The 18,576-nt window shown below is 45.2% G+C and overlaps 1 protein-coding gene across 1 annotated transcript; it reads right to left on the bottom strand.

The window, feature by feature from the left end:
* Nucleotides 1-17,270: 17,270 nt before the first annotated feature.
* LOC308242132 (transmembrane epididymal protein 1A-like) lies at nucleotides 17,271-18,155 on the bottom strand (the record flags this gene model as incomplete). Its single annotated transcript, XM_080655996.1, has 1 exon — nucleotides 17,271-18,155. One exon carries the CDS (start codon nucleotides 18,153-18,155, stop codon nucleotides 17,271-17,273), a length of 885 nt encoding a protein of 294 aa, XP_080512122.1.
* Nucleotides 18,156-18,576: the final 421 nt, after the last annotated feature.

Raw genomic sequence — 18,576 nt, 5'->3', positions numbered from 1 at the left:
GGCGGCTTATCCCTCTCCCAGGCCATAGCCTGGCTAGACCCCATTCCTCTCTCGTGAGCTCATTTGTGCCTGGCTGGTTCCCATACCTCTCTCCCCAGTGTTGAGTGTCTGAGCTGTTCAGGTGTGACGGCATGAGAGCGTGATGACCATTTACATATTAGCTCTTTATTATGTAAGATTATGAACTACAACAGGGGATTGGGATATAGCAAAGTTGGTTAGTAATTGGTGGAGAAAACTTGAATAAATATTGGAGCAATCACTCCCCCAGAGCTGGGGTAGAACACCCGAAGAAGGTCTTCCTCTGCAGGCCTGAGATCCAGACCTCATTGAAGAGGATGCAGACAGGGCCCACTGGATGCTGAGGTCTGCCCAGGTGCTGTGCCAGCAGGACTCACTGAGAAACAGTTCTCTGGGGTGCAGGGGTGGGGTGGGGAGCTGCCCATGGAGAGGCCCTGGTGCTGCTGGCTGCTGGGTCTATCAAATCCCTGTATGCTCTGGGTCAGGTGCTGCAGAAGTCTCACGCTGCAGGAGGCTGCCCAAGGGAACACACTGGGACTTGGAAGGCTAGCCCCTTCCTCCTCCAGCTTTCTTTCAGTTGCCACTCCTGAGAGGCTTAATGTTCGGCCAGCCAGCAAAGGGGAAATATTTTAGGGTCCAGCTCCATTCTCACAGAGCAATAGCCTTGGAGCTGAGAGGCAATAACTTGATCACTGGCACATGGAGCACAGAACCCAGAGTTCTTCAACTAAGAGTTTTGAATTCCATTTGGTAGCTTTCAGCTCCAAACCAAGCTTCCAGAATGGAAAGTGTCTAGGCACAGGAAGGAGGAAAAGGGACCCAGGAATTCAGGGAAACAGATCAGCAAGGTGAAAAAATCCCTACCCACCCCCAGTACTCTTGGGGAAGAGAAAAATCCATAATGAATTTTTTGGTTCTTTTTAATTGAGGTATAACTTACAAGCAATTAAGTATAGTAATCTTAACGGTACTACTTGAGAAATTTTTGCATATGTATAAACCTATGTGATCACCCCCCAGATCAAGAGAGAACATTTCCAGCACCCCACAAAACTCCCTCATTCCCCTCCCAGTGAACACAGAAATTCCCTTGGGCAGCCTCCTGCAGCGGAACACTATTCTGACTCCTATCATCATAGATACAACCCAAAGGAAAATCAGCCATGATGCTTATTGCACTGTTTCCTATGAAGATGTCTGGCTACAAGCCTAGATCAGCAGGCTACCGTCCCTTTACTGGCTGGGTGATGCTCCATTGTGTGGGCCCAGCTAAGGTAAATAGTAGATAAATCTCTGAACTGAGAGGTACCACCCAGTGGGTGGGGCAGGACAGGCTTTGAATCATTTGAGTCACTGCTGAGTCTTCAGAGTCTGGAATTGGCAAAGTGAAGGTAGAAAAGACCTCAGGGAGCCACTCAGACAGGGCTGAGCTATAGCACAGTGGGCCAGAGGCCATAGGAGGGCTAGACTTGGGGCATACTGGAGGGGCTGTGAGCCAGTGCCCCAGGTAAGGTCCTGGGGTAAGTGGTTGTGATTCAGAATGAACAGGTGACAGGCCCTCACTTTAGTGCCATGACTTGCCAGATCAGGGGTGGGGATGGGGCTGGATTAATGAGCTGAGTGGTCCTTTTGGCTCTGTCCAGGGGCTCAGCACCTAGAGCTGCAGTGGGGCTCAGAAGGTGATGGAGGAAACGTTGGTTTCAAGAAAGGAATTTATTGGAAGAAGACTGGCAGCTTTCACAGAGCCTAAGGATAGGAAGGGTAGGAGACCTCAGGAGGATTTGGGGACTGCGAAGGCAGGGATCAAGTTTCTTTTTTTGTTTGTTTTGTGCTCATGCATGCCCCCTTTCTCTGGCTCTGCAAGGTCTCCCTTGTTTTCTTCTCTGTGCCTGTGTCTTCACTCTCTTCCCTCAGCTTCCTCTATCACAAGCCCAATCAAATTAGGCTGTTTCAGCCTCATTCTCTGAGACCTCCAGGTGAAGGGCCCGTTTAGTCTGTCTCAGTGTCAAGAGAGAGTGACCAGTTGAAAACGTCTGCCTCCCCATCCCACCCCATGCTTTGGGTCCTCCTGGGTCCAGGCAACAAGGATAATGGGCAACCAGGTGCAGTCATGGCCTCCAGGGTGGTGCGGGAGGGGTCTCTATGAAGAGAGCATGGTCAGTAGAAGTGATGGTGACTTTACTGCCCAGGCGAAGCAGAACAGGAAGGTCTGGCACTGAGAAAGTCGTCCTCTGGAGTTCCCCATCCAGAACAGCCTCTGCTGTTGGCTGTGTTATGGTGAGAGTCTGAGGGCTTCATCCCGCTCGGGAATGGGATGATGGTGGCTGTAGGGAAAGAACCAGTAGCTGCGATCTCTTGCTGATGGGAACTGGGTGGTAGTACAGTTGGAAACCTGCCAAAGTTCTGGGAAGGAACGTTAGGAAAGAGACAGGAAAGTCCCAAGGTGCCCAAACTGAATCCATGTAGGCAGGGGAGGGGCAGAGGCTCTGAAGACAAAAGGATTGAATTAGCTGTCATAGGCTATGTGTAACATTGGGTAAGTCACTTAATCACCCTGACACCAGTTTCCTCATCTGTAAATTGAGATAATAACACATCCTACAGGATGGATGCTATTAGAGATGATGATTGCATGGGTCACAGTTCTCTAGAAGCTAATTATTGCCATTGTTTACACACACACACACACACACGCACGCACACACACACGCACACATGCATGCACACATGCACGCACACACTGGCAAACAGAAGGAGAAAGAAGGTGAGTGCCTGCGTGGGTCTCCCTGATTGCATGTAGGCTTCAACAGTGCAGGCTTGGTGCCAGGGACCTGGAGCCTTTTGAGTACCTCACAATAATGTTTGAGACCTCAAGTTAAACAATTGGCTCAAAATATAAAACAGAAACTCACAACGGAAATGGACAAAGGTTAAGTCCCCTGCAATTCAACTAACTCATAAATGATATCTTAAATTATTCCTCAATAGAAACTCTACACGAGTTATACAGGCCATAGTATGTCAGCATAAGAGGGCCTACCTTTGTATTTTGGCTTCAGCAGGTACCAGCTGTGTGGTTTGGGGCAAGTCACTGAGCCTCTCTGTGCCTGTTCCTCATCTGTAAAATAGGAATAATAATAGCGCCTACTTTAGAGGCTGTTGTGAAATACTTAGAACGGGCCTGACACATAGCTGGTTTGACAATTAGTATATTTACTATAGGGTGAAGGTGCATTCTCACATGCTTGATATAATTAGGGTAGGGCCTCCAAGTAAGGGCCTGAGCCTCAGAAAGGTTTTTAAATGGCCCTGATTATGTTTGTGTGACTATATTCTTATTTAATCAGGTGTAACTTAGATTGTTATCCACAGATGTGTGATGTTAGCTTCATAAAAATTAATGGTTCTCTGCAGGGTTATACTGCTGCCAGGGGAATTTTGGGAATTTTTTGTTGGTGGTGGTTTTTCCCCCCATAATAAGCAGGCATTACTGCTGTCATTTAGTGGGGCGAGACTAGCAGAATAAAGGATTTCTCTTCTGTCCCTCAGGACTTATAATGATCCAATTCTAGAATATAACTGAACCTAGAATTATGCAGGTGAAAAATCTGCTTATAATTATTTGAGCCCAGAACTACAGTAGTTGCTTTATCTGCAGGGGATATGTTCCAAGACCCCCAGTGGATGCCTGAAACCACAGATAGCACTGAACCCTATATATACTCTGTTTTTTCCTATATGTACATGCCTATGATAAAGTTTAATTTATAAATTAGGCACAGTAAGAGATTAGCAACAATAACTAATAATAAAATAGAGCAATTACAACAATAGACTGTAATGTGGAGGTGGTCTCTCTCTCTCTCTCTCTCTCTCTCTCTCTCGCTCTCTCTCTGATAATCAAGACGAATGGGAAGGTCTGGGGCCTTTCAAGGGCCTTCCAATAATGTGGGAGACTTCAAATATAACTTCAGGTCAACGATTTTCAACTTTTTCATCTCATGGTACATATAAACTAATTATTAAAAATATGTGACCCACCAAAAATATATATTTTTTGCTGATCAAAAATAAATTTTTGAATGAATCAAAATAAGTATAATTTTGATTCATCCACACCAGATGGCTATTTTGTTGTGTTGGCTCTTGTCATTATTTTATTTGACAATCTAAGGGAAAAGGGGACAGTGCCCCTGACTAAATAGGTATTTCACGTTTTAAAAATTCTTGTGGCACAGAGTGTGCCTGCCAAGACACACTGGTTGAAGATCGCTGCTCCAGATAACTAAGTGATTAGCGGGCAGGGAGCATGCATAACATGGATGGGCTGGACAAAGGGATGATTCATATCCAGGGTGGGTCAGAGCGGGATGGCTCAAGATTTCATCTTGCTACTCAGAACGACATGCAATTGAAAACTTATAAATTGTATATTTCTGGAATTTTCCATTTAATATTTTTGGACAAAGGTTGACTGTAGGTAACTGTAATTCCATTTACAAATGAACACATAGTTATGTGTTTTTTTGGGGGGAAAGGTTTAGTAAGTACCAAATTTCCTAGGAACATATGTCAAGGAAAGATTGTACTGTTTTATTTAAAACTTTACCATTTTGAGAGTTCTCCATTTTGAAAAGTCACTGATAAGAATTGTCTTGTATGGTAGGATGAACAAAATTTCTCTGCATTTTAACTGTCATTTTCATGGTGATTCTACATTTACATAGAAATACTCTGATTCAGCCTGTATGACAGTGTCAAATGCAAAGGAAAAGAGTCAACAATATTCTGTTGAACATTGAAAATTTGGCTTTATAACTGCCCATATGTGAACAGTTGCCAGCACACCAACTCCACAGTTCTTTTTTTAAATAAAGTCACCCCATCAAATAAAGTAAAGATTTTTACAAAAAAAAAAAAAACCACACACACACACTTACAAAGTTGACAGCATATCATATTTCTGAGATTTAAAGAAAAAGTTTAAAAGTTAAAATTCACACTGAATGTTAAAAAACATCCTTGAGTAGAAGGTAAAGTTGTTGCTGTTTTCTTCTGTTATAGTATAAATGCTTGCAAAATAGAGTAAGCAACATATTGTAGAAAAATTCCAACTACCAGTGAATGATGGATTATTAGAATGATGACAGGAAAAAAATCCACTGAATTCTGATGATACTGTTCTAAGAAAAATTGATGAGACTGTGAAAGCTGTTGAGTATCAGCTGTGTAATGAGATCAGACAAGCGCATTGTCACTATTAAAGTCCCCTGTGGGATAAGAATGCTCTCTGCTCACATGGATAAGGTTACGGAATGAAAAAAGCCACAGTGGACGTTTATTTTCAAAATCACTGACAATGGATACAAAGGTGTTGACAGTATTTGAAGCCCTTAAAAATGATTTCAGAGAAAATACAATTCCCTTTTCCAGTGTCATTGTATGCACCACAGATTGAGAGCCTAAGCTACAATTTGTTGGCCATTTAAAAGGTTTGTAGGCCATTAAAAAAATTAGTACCAGATGTTTAGCACAATGCAAACAAAACATTTTGTGATAATTGTGTTATTATTTTTTTAAAATTCCTTGCTGTTTTTCAGGATTTTCACTGTTACTGTGCTATAGTCCCATGTGGTCCACCTTGAAGGCCTACCTTCTCTAAGATTTCTTGTATTCTCTTTCAATCCAGTCTCTATTCTGCATTACCTGATGAAACAAAATAACTCCAGGTCACAGTAAAATAAACTCAATCATGTAAAATGTAGGGTTGCATTTTTGTGATGTTATTTAAAAACTTTTCTAGAGTCAGTCCAGTGGGGCAGAGGCAGGAGGGTAGACTGAGCAGTCTGTGCCATGGGCAATGGAGCGGTGGTGCTGGGGTTGGGGGACACTGCACACTAGGAGGGGGAGGTAGTCATCAATTACTATCCATCTTCTATCAGTTACTATCCAAGGTGCAGGCCTGCTGAGCAGCAGGAAGGTGGGCTCCTTCGTGGGTTTCAAAGTCCAAATAGTTATGCACTGCCTGCTGCATACCAGGTCCTGCTCTAGGTGCTATATTCATGAAATCTCATCTAGTCCTCACAACAATCTTGGAGGATATTATTCCCCCTACTTTATAGAGAGGAAGCTGAGGTTCACGAAGGATTTATCCCAGTGAGTAGAATCAGGAGAACACAGTGAATTGTAAATATTTTTAAGTAAATAAATGAATGAAAACAAACTCCCCCCACCCCAAAAAAAGGCACAAAGGTAAATTTTTTGAAGCATGTTGTACACACTATTCATATATCCAACTGAGCAAGTTCCAGTTCAGTTACATCCAACCTGTCCTCTCCATCCCTGACTATCCCCCCAATACTGGCCCGCACTGGGGTCTCTACACACACATTCAATCAAGCACCCTCCACACAATTGCAATTACAGAGATCCAAGCAACATACATCCTCTCTCTCCATCTGTTGAGTGTGTGTGTGTGTGTGTAGACCAAAATGATGACAATGGCTGTCTTTAAAAGCACCATGAACTATGCACATACCAAACATTATCTCTAATTACAGCACCCACTCTGTAGGGTAAGTGTTATAATCCTTTTAGTCTGCCTCAATGACTCAGCTTTGGGAACCAGGGCTCGTCAGGGACCTGAAGTGAATCTCATGGAATTAAAATATGCCTTTTCTTCTGGTTTATCATATATGGTCCTCAGGGTCTTTGTAAATATTAGAAAGCCTGCCTTGAATGATTATTGAAATGTCAAGTCAGGAGATGTGAGCTCTGAGATACTTCATCACTACCTTGTTCTATGTCATACAGAAAGAATTCATTCATCACTACTCTTAGAAACAAGGCCAATGCTGTTCTGATAATATTGTTCTTTCTTATATTTTCTTTTTTGACAGCCTATAATTTGCTTAACATGTTATTTCTGTTTCTTTTAGGGTTATCCCTTCTTTTTTTAACATATACAAATGAGCATGGTGTATTATTTACGTATATATTCACACAAATTTTTAACTGTTTTTTTTTTTTATTTTAAATTGTTTTTTAGAGAGAGAGGAGGGGAGAGGGAGAGAGAAAAACACCAATTGGCTGCCTCCTGCATACCCCCTACCAGGGATGGAGCCCAAAACCTGGGTATGTGCCCTGACCAGTGCTTAACACAAATTTTAATTCTATTTCATTCTTCTGTATTTATTGTAAGGAAACACTTTCAATATTCTTATTTTTAAATCCAAATGACTCACATAAGGCGGTGGAACCATCTGATCCTATTATGTATTCTAGTTTAGTTATGCTGGAACATTTACTCATGGAAATGTCTGTCATTTTATTATCAACCATTTTTATCTCTCCTTTTTATTTCAGCTAGGATATAAAAAAGAGAAACGCAGTTCCTGACACCCGAGAGCCGGCCTGGCACTCAACGCTTGGCACAGTGTTCTCCTGTTGCACATAAACAATTTCCCTGAATGCCACTAAGAGGCAAGGCTACTCTGTGATCCTGATGAATCTAGATAAAGACAAGAACACTCTGTGATCATGTCTGAACACAGACAAAATGGACTAAAGCACAGAAATGACTAAACATTGCCCCTTCTTGGCCAATACAAGTGACTGCTGCTCCTTTAAAACACTAGCTTTGGCCTTGCTCTAGTCTGCCCTTCTGGGTGACATTTATTAAATACCCATTTATAGAACAACTAGAGGCCCAGTGCATGAAATTCGTGCACTGAGGGGGGGTCCCCCTCAGCCTAGCCTGCACCCTCTCCAATCTGGGACCCCTCGGGGGATGTCTGACTGCCCGTTTAGGCCCAATTCTACAGGGATCGGGCCTAAACTGGCAGTCGGACATCCCTCTCACAATCCAGGACTGCTGGCTCCCAGCCGCTCGCCTGCCTGCCTGCCTGAATGCCCCTAACTGCTTCTGCCTGCCAGCCTGATCACCCCCTAACCACTCCCCTGCCAGCCTAATCAATGCCTAATTGCTTTCCTGCTGGCCCAATTGCTCCCAACTGCCCTCCCCTGCCAGCCCGGTTGCCCCCAACTGCCCTCTCCTACAGGCCTGGTCCCCCCCAACTGCCCTCCCCTGCTGGTCTGGTCTCCCCCCACTGCCCTGCCCTGCTGGCCTGGTCACCCCCAACTGCCCTCCCCTGCTGGCCTGATTGCCCACAACTGCCCTCCCCTGCTGGCCATCTTGTGACCACATGGGGGCGGCCATCTTGTGACCATATTGGGGCAGCCATCTTGTGCAAGGGTGTGACGGTCAATTTGCATATTATCTCTTTATTGTATAGGATTCCCACCTCTTGACAGCATCTATTCGAAAGCTAAGCACTGCTTCCATAAACCCTCCCAAAAGTCACCTAACACAAACTTAAATCCCAAAGTCCTTCCTACCACCTTCCCCTCCCCCCTCCCCAGTGCATGTTCTCCCTCCTTGCAATGAATAATGCATTTAACTTGTTCAACCACAAGTGTTCCTGAGGGTCTTTGGCTGGGAGGCATCAACAACTGTTATAGTGATATCTATTTCTGTATCTATATATGGTTTGTGCAATTGTGTATATGAGTAGATTATGTTATCTATAAATTTTATTTCAAGATAGTAAAGGGGCTTTGCAAAGTATTTGTTATAGAAAGTGGGTATTGAATTTGGTAGGACTTGGTAGTTTTAGTTTTGATAGAAATTTTCTGAACTTGACCCTGTGCACAGATAAATCATGGTGTGTTGTTTTGCCTGCATGTAACCCTGTGTGTGAATGCAGGCCTTGCATGGGGTACCACATAAATGAGCAGGTAATGTCAAATGACACACAAAAAAATTGTCCTCAAACTAAGCACAGAGAAAATTATTCTGCTTTGCAAATAATGACTAGCCTGGGCGTGCTAGGCGTCAGTCTTGTCCTTCGGTGCTCTGGGTTTGATCCCTTTTGTCGTTGTTTTACATGTCCCCGTTAATTGGGCATTTTGGACATATTGTCTGGGCATTAAACCTTGCTATTCCCATGTAGGACCTTCATGTATCCCTACCTTTTGCTGTTCAGATGTGAGCTTTTCCTTCTGACTGCTGGTCGCCACATCAGGCATCTCACCGTCCTGCCAGGCACTGAGTGTTAAACAAAGGGCAAAAGCGTTGTTATGACCTCGTGAAATGAAACTGCCCTTCTTTCTAACTTTTCAAAAATTAGCTGCTAAAAAAGGAGAGGGGCACTTAGAAAATTCTGAGAAGCTCCAGTGATTAAGATGAATGATGTTTTATGAATGAAAAAAAAAATACTGCTTAGTAAGTGAGCACCTGCTGGCTCCTTCCGTGCATGCTGGAGAGCAATTCGTCAAAGAAATCTTGCTTTTAATAGTGTGTGGGAGGAGGTGGTTTAGATTACTTATTGCTAAACATCAATATATGATCTTACAAGTTCATTATTTTGTCTCCAACTACCTCCCCACCCCAGGTCTGTGAGGGCCAGGATCAATGCCTTGTTCACGGATTTCTCCCAAGTGCTTAGAAGGCGCTAGAGACAGAGTTATTGCATGAATGACTGATTCATCCATCTCCTCCTCATCTCAGTTGTGTGAACTTCTGAATACCCAGGGTGCCGCCCTCACCCCAGCGGTGGTGGGACAAGGACACACAGAGGCTCAGGGGCCTCACCCTGAGCACCCACGCGGGACACTTATTTTCAGGCTCAAGTTCAGCCTCCCGAATCTGCTGTTGTGCATGCGAGACGCTGAGGACAGAGGCGACTTACGAAGGGAAGGGCGGGTCCACCACTTCCTCTGGGCCCTCTTCCAGGCCGCCAGGGAGGGCCTCCCAGGGCGTGGGTGCAAACAGAAGGTGCTGTGAAATCAAAGGCCTGGGAAGTCGAGCCCTGGCCGCGCCCCTGCAGCCCCTTGAGCTGTGCAGAGGTGGGCTCTCCGCTGATTTCACGACCTCCGCCCCAGCCCCTGCAAAAGGAGAGAAAAGCCTGCAGGGGTTTGGGGCCCCGGCATCCCTGCCATTCTCAGGCCAGAGACCCTGAAACAAGAGGATGGCGTGGAGTGAGGCGGCCACAGCCAGGCACAGCCTGATAGTGCTGGACTCCGCATATTCTCACGGCTTTGTAGCTAGTTTTGTACCCTGGGCACACTTTCTATTTAGATTTGTTGTTGTTAATCCTCACCTGAGGATATTTTTCCATTGGTTTTTAGGGAAAGTGGAAGAGAGGGGGAGAGACACGGAGAGAAACACGATGTGAGAGAATTGGTTGCCTCCCGCACGTGTCCCAACCAGGGCCGGGGATTGAGCCTGCAACCGAGGTCCGAGCCCTTGACTGGAATCCAACTCGAGATCCTTCAGTCCGTGGGCCACGCCCTACCCACTGAGCCAAACCGACTAGGGCTAAATTTCACTTTAAAAATATCAAGCATATTACCCACATTCTTTCTTTACATGGTAACACAATCAGAAGTACACACACACAAAAAAGTCGGGTTTCTGCCCACCCTACGCTCCTAGAGTCTGTCCTGGGTCACAGGATGGATGGGTTAATTCGCAGGACAGGAGGATGCTACCGAAGGAGAGCGTGTGGCGCACTCAGCCTCTCACCGACTGGTTCATGGGAACTGCGTCCCTGGAGACGGTAGGCTGCCGAGGTGTGTGAGTGGAGGGTGGAGTGGGGGTGGGAGTCGGGGGGTGTGCACAGGTCAGGGAGAAGGACGTTCTCCAGGTTGAACCTGGCTCTGCTCAGTATCTTCCAAGAATTGCGAAGTGGAGAAGAAAGCAGCCTCATTACCAAAGACACCATAGGCAAGGAGATGGGTGATCTCTGGATTCAGCGGGATGACAGAAAGCGGCCCAGAGCTGTAGGTGGTTGCGGGGGAGAGGTGAGAAAGAGAGAGGAGGAAGAGGAGCAGGAGGAGGGAGAGGGAGGAGGTGTCCTAAGAGGGAAGGAGGGAGGAGGGCGGATGGGGGAGGGGAGGGGAGAGAGAGAGATTGTGAGAGGGAAACTTGTGTGTGGGGACTTGGAGGGATACTTGGGGGAGGCTTTAAGAGTGGGAGGACCTTGAAATATGGATCACTGTCCTTTCTGTAGTCCCTTTTGTACTCACAGGCCAGTGAAGGTAGAGGAAGTTTGATTTGTTTCCACCTGCAGTATGGTAGGCACCCAATAACCGGGACTGTTGAACTGGACAGCTACCTATCTAATGTACACACATCAAACTAGAACAATGCTCATGGTAGTCCTCAAATTAACTTCCCTGTTCCACTCTACTGAGATAGTGGAAAACCCTTAGCTGATTCAGGGGGGAGCCTTAGTCCTGAGCACGTTCATTTCTTCCTATTCTTTCACCATCCAGTTTTACATCATGACTGGTACCAACACAGGAACTTCCTTCATGCAGCAACATGATGGAGCAATGCAGGACCAGTTCCACTCGTCTTGGGAAAATAAGTTCCCTCCCAGTGTCCTGGGGGCCATCCTTCACTGGGAGGGGAAGGAAAAGAAGGAGGAATCGTGAATTAGAAACAAGGCTTTGTTTCTTGACTACTCCCTTTCTTGGTACATCAGCAATATTTGGCTTCTGTGTTACTATGACTTCCTGGTTTTCCACCTACCTCCCTGGCTGCTCTTTCATGGTCTGCTTGACACATGCCTCTCTCCCTTTTCTCAGTTAAATGTGGTACCTCCCAGAGTTCCCTCTTCCCTATACCCTCTCCCTGGGTGAGCTTATCCATCCCTGAGGGACCAGAAATGGATTTGATGACCATTTGTGACTCCTAGATTTCCCTCTCTACCCATCCCTTTCTCTTGAGCCCCAGTCTTGTACAGCCACCTACTTCCAGAACAACACCTCAAACTTTCTATCTCCACCCAGAATTCATCTCTTCTTCTCCAGCTTGTGTCCTGGTTTTCATTTTCTCAGTGATTGCATTTACTTTTCTCCTCAGCTGCCCAAGCTCCTTGGCCCCTTTCTCAGTCTACCAACCTTCAGCTCTGCCATTTTGGTTAGGAACCACTAAATCAGCTCTCTAATCCATGCACTTTTCTTCTCATCCAGCCACCATCACCTGCTAGTTTCCTAACTTGTCTCCCTGCTTCCAGGTTTGTCCTCCTCCAGGCCTGAGTGATGTTTCCAAAATGGGCATTCGATCATTATGGTTGGCTTCGGTATAAACACAAAATTCCTTCCTGTGGCTTAGAAGGAATCTGACCTTTGTCTGCTTTTCCACCTTCATGTGTCAGCATTCCAGGCTCAAACACTGAGGTCTAACTATCCTATTTTGTTCACTTCCTTCAGTGGTTATGCTGTGACTGAGGGATGTTCCTTTGGTCCTTTCTTCTCTCCCCAATATTTCTTCCACCCTTCTTTCTATGGCTATACTGATCCTTTAGATCCCCATGGAGAGGATAAATAAGATAAGGGTTTCAAGGTCTGGGTGGTTCTTCTTAAATAATATTCTTGCTAAATATTAGAATGTAGCCCAATATTTTGCACACATAGCTATAACTTGATGAGCTTGAAAGGAATCCAACAGGATAAGATTAGCCAACTGCAAAGAGGAAATCAACATGTAATTAACCAAATAGTGTATATAAGTAATGGCTAAGCCTCCCTTGGAGAGACAGAGCTTTTGGATGTGAATCTCCTGTTTCCTTTACTTGCTGCAAGTAAATAAATCTACCTAATGACAACCATCTCTGGCCCTTGAATAGAACAACCCAAGCAGGGAATCCCTTGAATTTGGTAACAGAAACATCTCTATTCTAGGAAGTGTTTCCAGATTCCAAGTCTAGCTTAGCTGCCCCTTCTTATAGCTCTTTTCAGACTGTAGTTCGCTTGCTGTTTATTTATCTTTCTTCTCCCCTTGAACCATAATCAGCTTGAAGACAGGGACCCTGGCATCTGGGTCACTTCATTGCTCTCAGGGACTAGCATGGAGTCTGGCGCATAGTAGATAATAAATATTGAGTAACAGCCTGCTTAAAAAAAATTGAACATGTGGAAATAAAGACCAATCAAAGGACACAAGCAAGGGCTATCTATTCAGAGTATAACAAGGGAGTCAACCACCATCATTTGCTTTTTGGCAAAGATTCAAGGCAGGCAGAGGAGTGGAAAAGCTGCATAGTGGAAAGAAGAGAAGGCATCAAGTATGCCCTGATTGAAGCCATTAACATGGGGAAGCTGTAGGCTGGCTAACTAGAAGTCAAGTAGCCCATGGGATTGATTGGTTAGGGGTGCATAATTAGCTTTCTTTGATTGGTCCTAAGTTGGAAGCATGGACAAAAATTAGGGAAGCTGTTAATTATTAACTGAGTCCTGCACATTTGGAGCCAACTGTTACAGGGGCTACTGTTTGGCTTCCTAGACTGGTTGCCTGAAACAGCTATCTAACTTTCTATAAGTCTGACTTTTAGATAGTAGGCTGGCTTCCTGGGCTGGTTGCTACAGATTTTGGGTCAGAGTTTTATTTTTATATATGGTCTGGTCATTGCCCATTTGTATATTCAGTCTCTTAAACTAATATTTTTAGCATCTACTGTACACCGTACTTTGTATTGTGTTGTATATGTAGTGCCTCATTTACTTTTAACCATATCTCTGTAGGGTAGGTATTACTGTTTCTGCTTAACCCTTGACCATTTCCTCCTTCAAAAATCATGCTATTTACATTTTCTGTCTTCTAGCTCTCCTTGATGCCTTAGGTTGTCTCCTGACCTCACTCCTCACCCAAATTCACTAAGGATAGGGTTTCTGAAGTTCTCTTCCAGCCCAAGGTTGCCATCTTCTCAGATATGCCATTATCCTTACTCAGTTCCTCCCACAATGCTAGATTCCTAGTTCTGGATTTCTTCATCTTCAGTGACCTTCACTCCAAACCTCTTTAGTCATCCACACCTTAACCATCAAGCATATCAGTCATCATTACCAGGAAATGTCTCATCTCTGATAGATAAATACTATCATCTATTCTGTGATTAAATAAATATCCTATGCTTTTAGTTCTTCTGGGAAGTAATTAATTTTGGGTAAGGGCATTATGGTAGATTTCAAAATATTTTTTAGAATTTTCTAAGATATTTAAAATGTATAACATGAATAATACCCCCAAATCCTCTAAATATTATTTTTTAATCTTTAAAAATTAGTGTCATCTACCTGCCTACCCATCACTCTATCTCTCTCCTAGAAGGAACAGGAAAGAAAAGAAGTCCATGTAACATTATATAGTCACTGTTACAATGCAATCAGAATCTATAATGATGAAGCTTCTTTAAAATGAAATTACTATAATTATTTTGAAAGATCTCCAAAAATCATGACAAACACAATTGACATAAATCATGTTTGAATGGCTATGTTCCAATATGCTGAGTATGATGGTTAATTTTATGTCTTAACTTGGCTAGGCCATGGTACCCAGTTGCTTGGTCAAACATCAGGTTAGATGTTGCCGTGAAGGTATTTTTAATGATGTGATTAACATTTAAATCAGTAGACGTTGATTAAGTAGATTACCCTTCATAATGGAGGTAGGCCTCATTCAATCAGTTGAAGGCCTTAAAAGAAAAGACTGAGGTGCCTTGAAGAAGGAATTCTGCTTCCAGGCTGCCTTTAGACTCAAGGTGGCAGCCTCAACTCTTCCCTGGGTCTCTGGCCTATTGGCCTGCCCTACAGATTCATATTTTGAACTTGTTATCCCTCACAATCTCATGAACCAATTCCTTAACATTTCTACCTATTCACATCCTATTGGTTCTGTTTCTCTGGAGAACCTTGACTAATACACTAGGTAAGGACCATCTGTGCAGGACGAAATTCCCACACACAGCACAAATGATCAACAGGATCCACCTCTGTAAATTACTTCCTCTGGCCTCCAGCTATTAGTCTTCTACACTTCTAACTCCTCCTCATTAAATCTGTCCTAACATCTGATAACACTCATTTACAGTTGTTGACTAAGAGATTATACTTAATTTAGCAGGTGGTTTCAGCCAGTACATGGTGTCATTATTAGCACTTTAAGTTTCTTGTTTCCAAGTTGAAGAAGGAAGAGTCTTAACATTATCCTTGAATAAAGAATGTTCCACTAATAGGCTAAGACTGCAGCTCTGTTGACTAATGAGTTTGCCGACCACTGGGCTAAGAGATTTATTTGTCCTAAGACATTCTTTTTTTGTAATATAATTTTATTGGTTTCAAAGAGGAGGGGAGACAGAGATAGAAATAGAAATATCAAAATGATGAGAGAGAATCATTGATTGGCTGCCTCCTGCATGCCCCCAACTGGGGATGGAGCCCGAAATCCCAGCATGTGCCCTGACCTGAATCCAACTGTGACTTCCTGGTTCATAGGTCGATGCTCAATGATTGAGCCACACTAGCTGGGCATCCTGAAAGTAAATCTGCTTTAATCCTTCAGGGTGGGGCATGGCAGGTTTTACGGAATCTTAAATTTATACAATTTGAGGTCCCTAATTAGAAAAAGGAATAAAGAAATATCTCACTTTTGCAATTTTCAGTAATATGTGATCATATGAATGCCTGTGATGGCTCCTCCCAGGGCTTTGAACAGAAGATGTAAAGTGAGGGGCTCTGAAGCTCAAGTTTTATTAGCTTCAGGGTAAATCTGGCTTTGCTTCTGGGCTTTTAAGGGCAGGGACCAGGAGGGTGCTGGCCTCTCCTTGGCGTGGTTTCTGCTTTGCTGGGGAGGGAAGCTGAGGCTGGCTGGGTTCCAACTGCTGGAGGAAGATACATTTATCTTCCTTTAGATCCAGAGTGTCCCTCTCCTCTAATCCCTGCCACTGGGAGTTGCCAGATCGTTGCCCCATTTCCATCCCTTCTCTTTCTCTGCCCCAACCCCTTGTCCCAGAGTTTCCAGGCTCTTGCACACTGTTTCTTTAGGGAGTGTCCAGTGATATTGTAGATGACAGCATGCAGCCCTGCAAACGCCTCTCTATATTGCCTGAAGCTGCTCAGTCTCTGAGGACAGCATTTCAGACTGCAGGGGAGGTGGTGGATGCAGCTGCTTCCTGAGTGGGCACTTTTCTCTAGGTCTTTTCTCCGCAGCTATGGACAGCATCTCCTCCCTTCCTCCTGCCCCTTCAGACTTCCAAGTGCTGGTTTATCCGTCTAACAGAAGCACACTCATGCTATTTGAAGCACTGGCTTTCTAATTGTAGCCAGAGATAAGTATTTTTATATAGTTTGCTTTCCTGTATTTCACTGAGTGTATGATTTACCAGCACCCCCTGTCCTCATTCTGGGAGAAGTTCCACTGAATGAAAATTTCTGCAAATTCCAGGGCGCTGACATTCTCAGAGTCTCTCTCAGCTCAGAGTTCCTGCATCTTCAGAACCACTGCGCTTATCGGCACCCACATTTCATGGCAATTCCTTCCCTTCTGCTCCCACCAACTGAAATCTGGGCGTTTTCTTTGATCTTACCCTAGAATCACTCACGCAAGACACATATGTATCATAGACTTTACTGAACAAGTTGGAACAATGGAGTTTTTTATATTAGAGCAAAAACCAAACAAGTTAAAATTATGTAAATATCATTCTCATTTCTCACAACCACTTTTGGGAATTTCTCTCTTGCCTCCTTTCTCCCCAGACATGAGCCTCTGCTAAATTGGTTACTCCCCTTTCTCCCTCATCCCTTAGTCCCTTAGAAGGTAGAAGTAGCCTCATTTAGTTTAGATTAAACAAAACAACAACACAAGTTATTCATCCTGCTATACATAGTGTGAATAAAAAACAGAGAAAAATGAAGAACACAGAAGCCCTCACCATTATGCAAAAATGGACCCCTCTCTTTCACACATTGCAGCCCTTCAGCTACACACACACACACACACACACACACACACACACACACACACAGCCAGTCAGCCTTGCCTCAGATATCTGGAGAGAACTCTCTCTGAGCCCCCAGCAACACCCCACCTCCTTCTATTTCCTCATTTCATTTTCTCTTCTTGGATCCCAAAAGCTGTCAGAGAAAAGCACTGCTCCTTGTTCTCACTTCATGTAAGTCCACAGCCAGGAACCATCCTGAATAGTGAGACAGGGAGGAGGCAGGCCTGGAGAGGACAGTGAAGCACTCCTAGGAGCTGGAAGGTTCATTTAGGAACAAGGAGGATGATTCCTGTGATGGAAAGCCACATTGTAGACCCCGGGGCATTTCCATGCTATGCACACAATGGGCATCTCCAACACTTTCATTACAAAAGGCCAGCACAAAGATGGGCTCTAATCCTAGACACTGCCATCTTGCTGCTCGGCCCCTGCCCTGAGTTTCTCCAGCTCGTCACTGCTGTAGCCTGTGGGGCATGGCTGGTATTTGGCACCTGAGGCCTCTGTCCAGGAGGAGTAGTGATGATGCCAGAGGGTGCAGATGCCATACACAGTGGCCAGTATGGCTACCCCTAAGCCCAGGTGCCAGCAGAAGAAGATGGTGAGAAAAGCGAGGTCCTCGTGGTTTTCTGATCGCCAGGACTGCCCCGAGGGAGGGACGTACATCACCAGGCAGAGCTGCAGCATCCAGGTGCTCAACACCAGCCCCAACCAGGTCTTGAGTACCCAGAGTTGGGGCTGGTCCGGGACCCAGACCTCGATGGCGAGCACCAGGCTGACCAGGAAGGTGGGCACAATGAACAGGATGTGCACACGGATCTCCAGGGCGCTCTTGTTCTCAATGTGTGCCATCATCAGCAGTGCCAGGACGCAGAAGGCCAGGGCTTCGGCCGCTCGCTCCAGCTTCATACTCTGCCGTGCCTGGCATGACTGGCTCACAATATCTACCACACCGCTGAGCATGAAGAACCCATACATGGTGATATGATGCCAGTTGTTCGAGAACAGGAACGGCCGCCGAGGGTCCTCCCAGTTCACTATCTTCATCCGGTTGACTCCTGGAGGGTAGAAGAACTCGGCCAAGATGCCAGTCAGGCTGATGACGACCTTCACCACTCCTTCCACAGGGACTGGCTTCCACCTGTGTCCTCGCTTCTCCTTCGGGGGCAGAGGGAGCTTGAGAAACCTCTGTCCCCGTAGCAGGGCCAAGGACACCAGCACTGAGTAGTAGAGTGAGAAGAAGAGGAAGCATATCCCTGGCAACAGGTGTCCCGCGAGGGTACCCATGGTTTCTGTGTCGGGACCAACAGGGTGAGAGCTGGCAGATGAGCAGCGACCTCAAGGGCTCTCCTCACAAGCAAGAGTGGCTGCTTCTGAGCAGTGGAGAGATCTCTCTGATCAGCCCCACCCCAGCCGCCCACAACTGGAAAAGCATGCCTCACCTCCTGTGTTGGAAACACCTGAGTTCCTCCCAGGGTGGGTCTCTTTTAGAGACGTGGCACTTCACCTCACTCTGTTCCTCACTTAGATGGGCAAGGCCTAGAATCGCCAGCTCTGCACCTCACTGCAGGCACTGGTTTACCCTTTCTCTTCCACCCTCCACCTCACCCCTCAACAGAGAGCTGGGAGGGAAAGGGTTAAGTTACTCCAGCAAAGAAGAAAGGTGGCCAACTCTCTTCTATGACTGTCTCTAGGTGCTGGGCACATT

This window comes from Plecotus auritus (genome assembly GCF_963455305.1).
Source record: "Plecotus auritus genome assembly, chromosome: 2".
In the NCBI taxonomy this organism is placed as follows: Eukaryota; Metazoa; Chordata; class Mammalia; order Chiroptera; family Vespertilionidae; genus Plecotus; species Plecotus auritus.
Note: the sequence above shows the minus strand (reverse complement) of the source record. Positions and strands in the feature narration are given on the sequence as shown.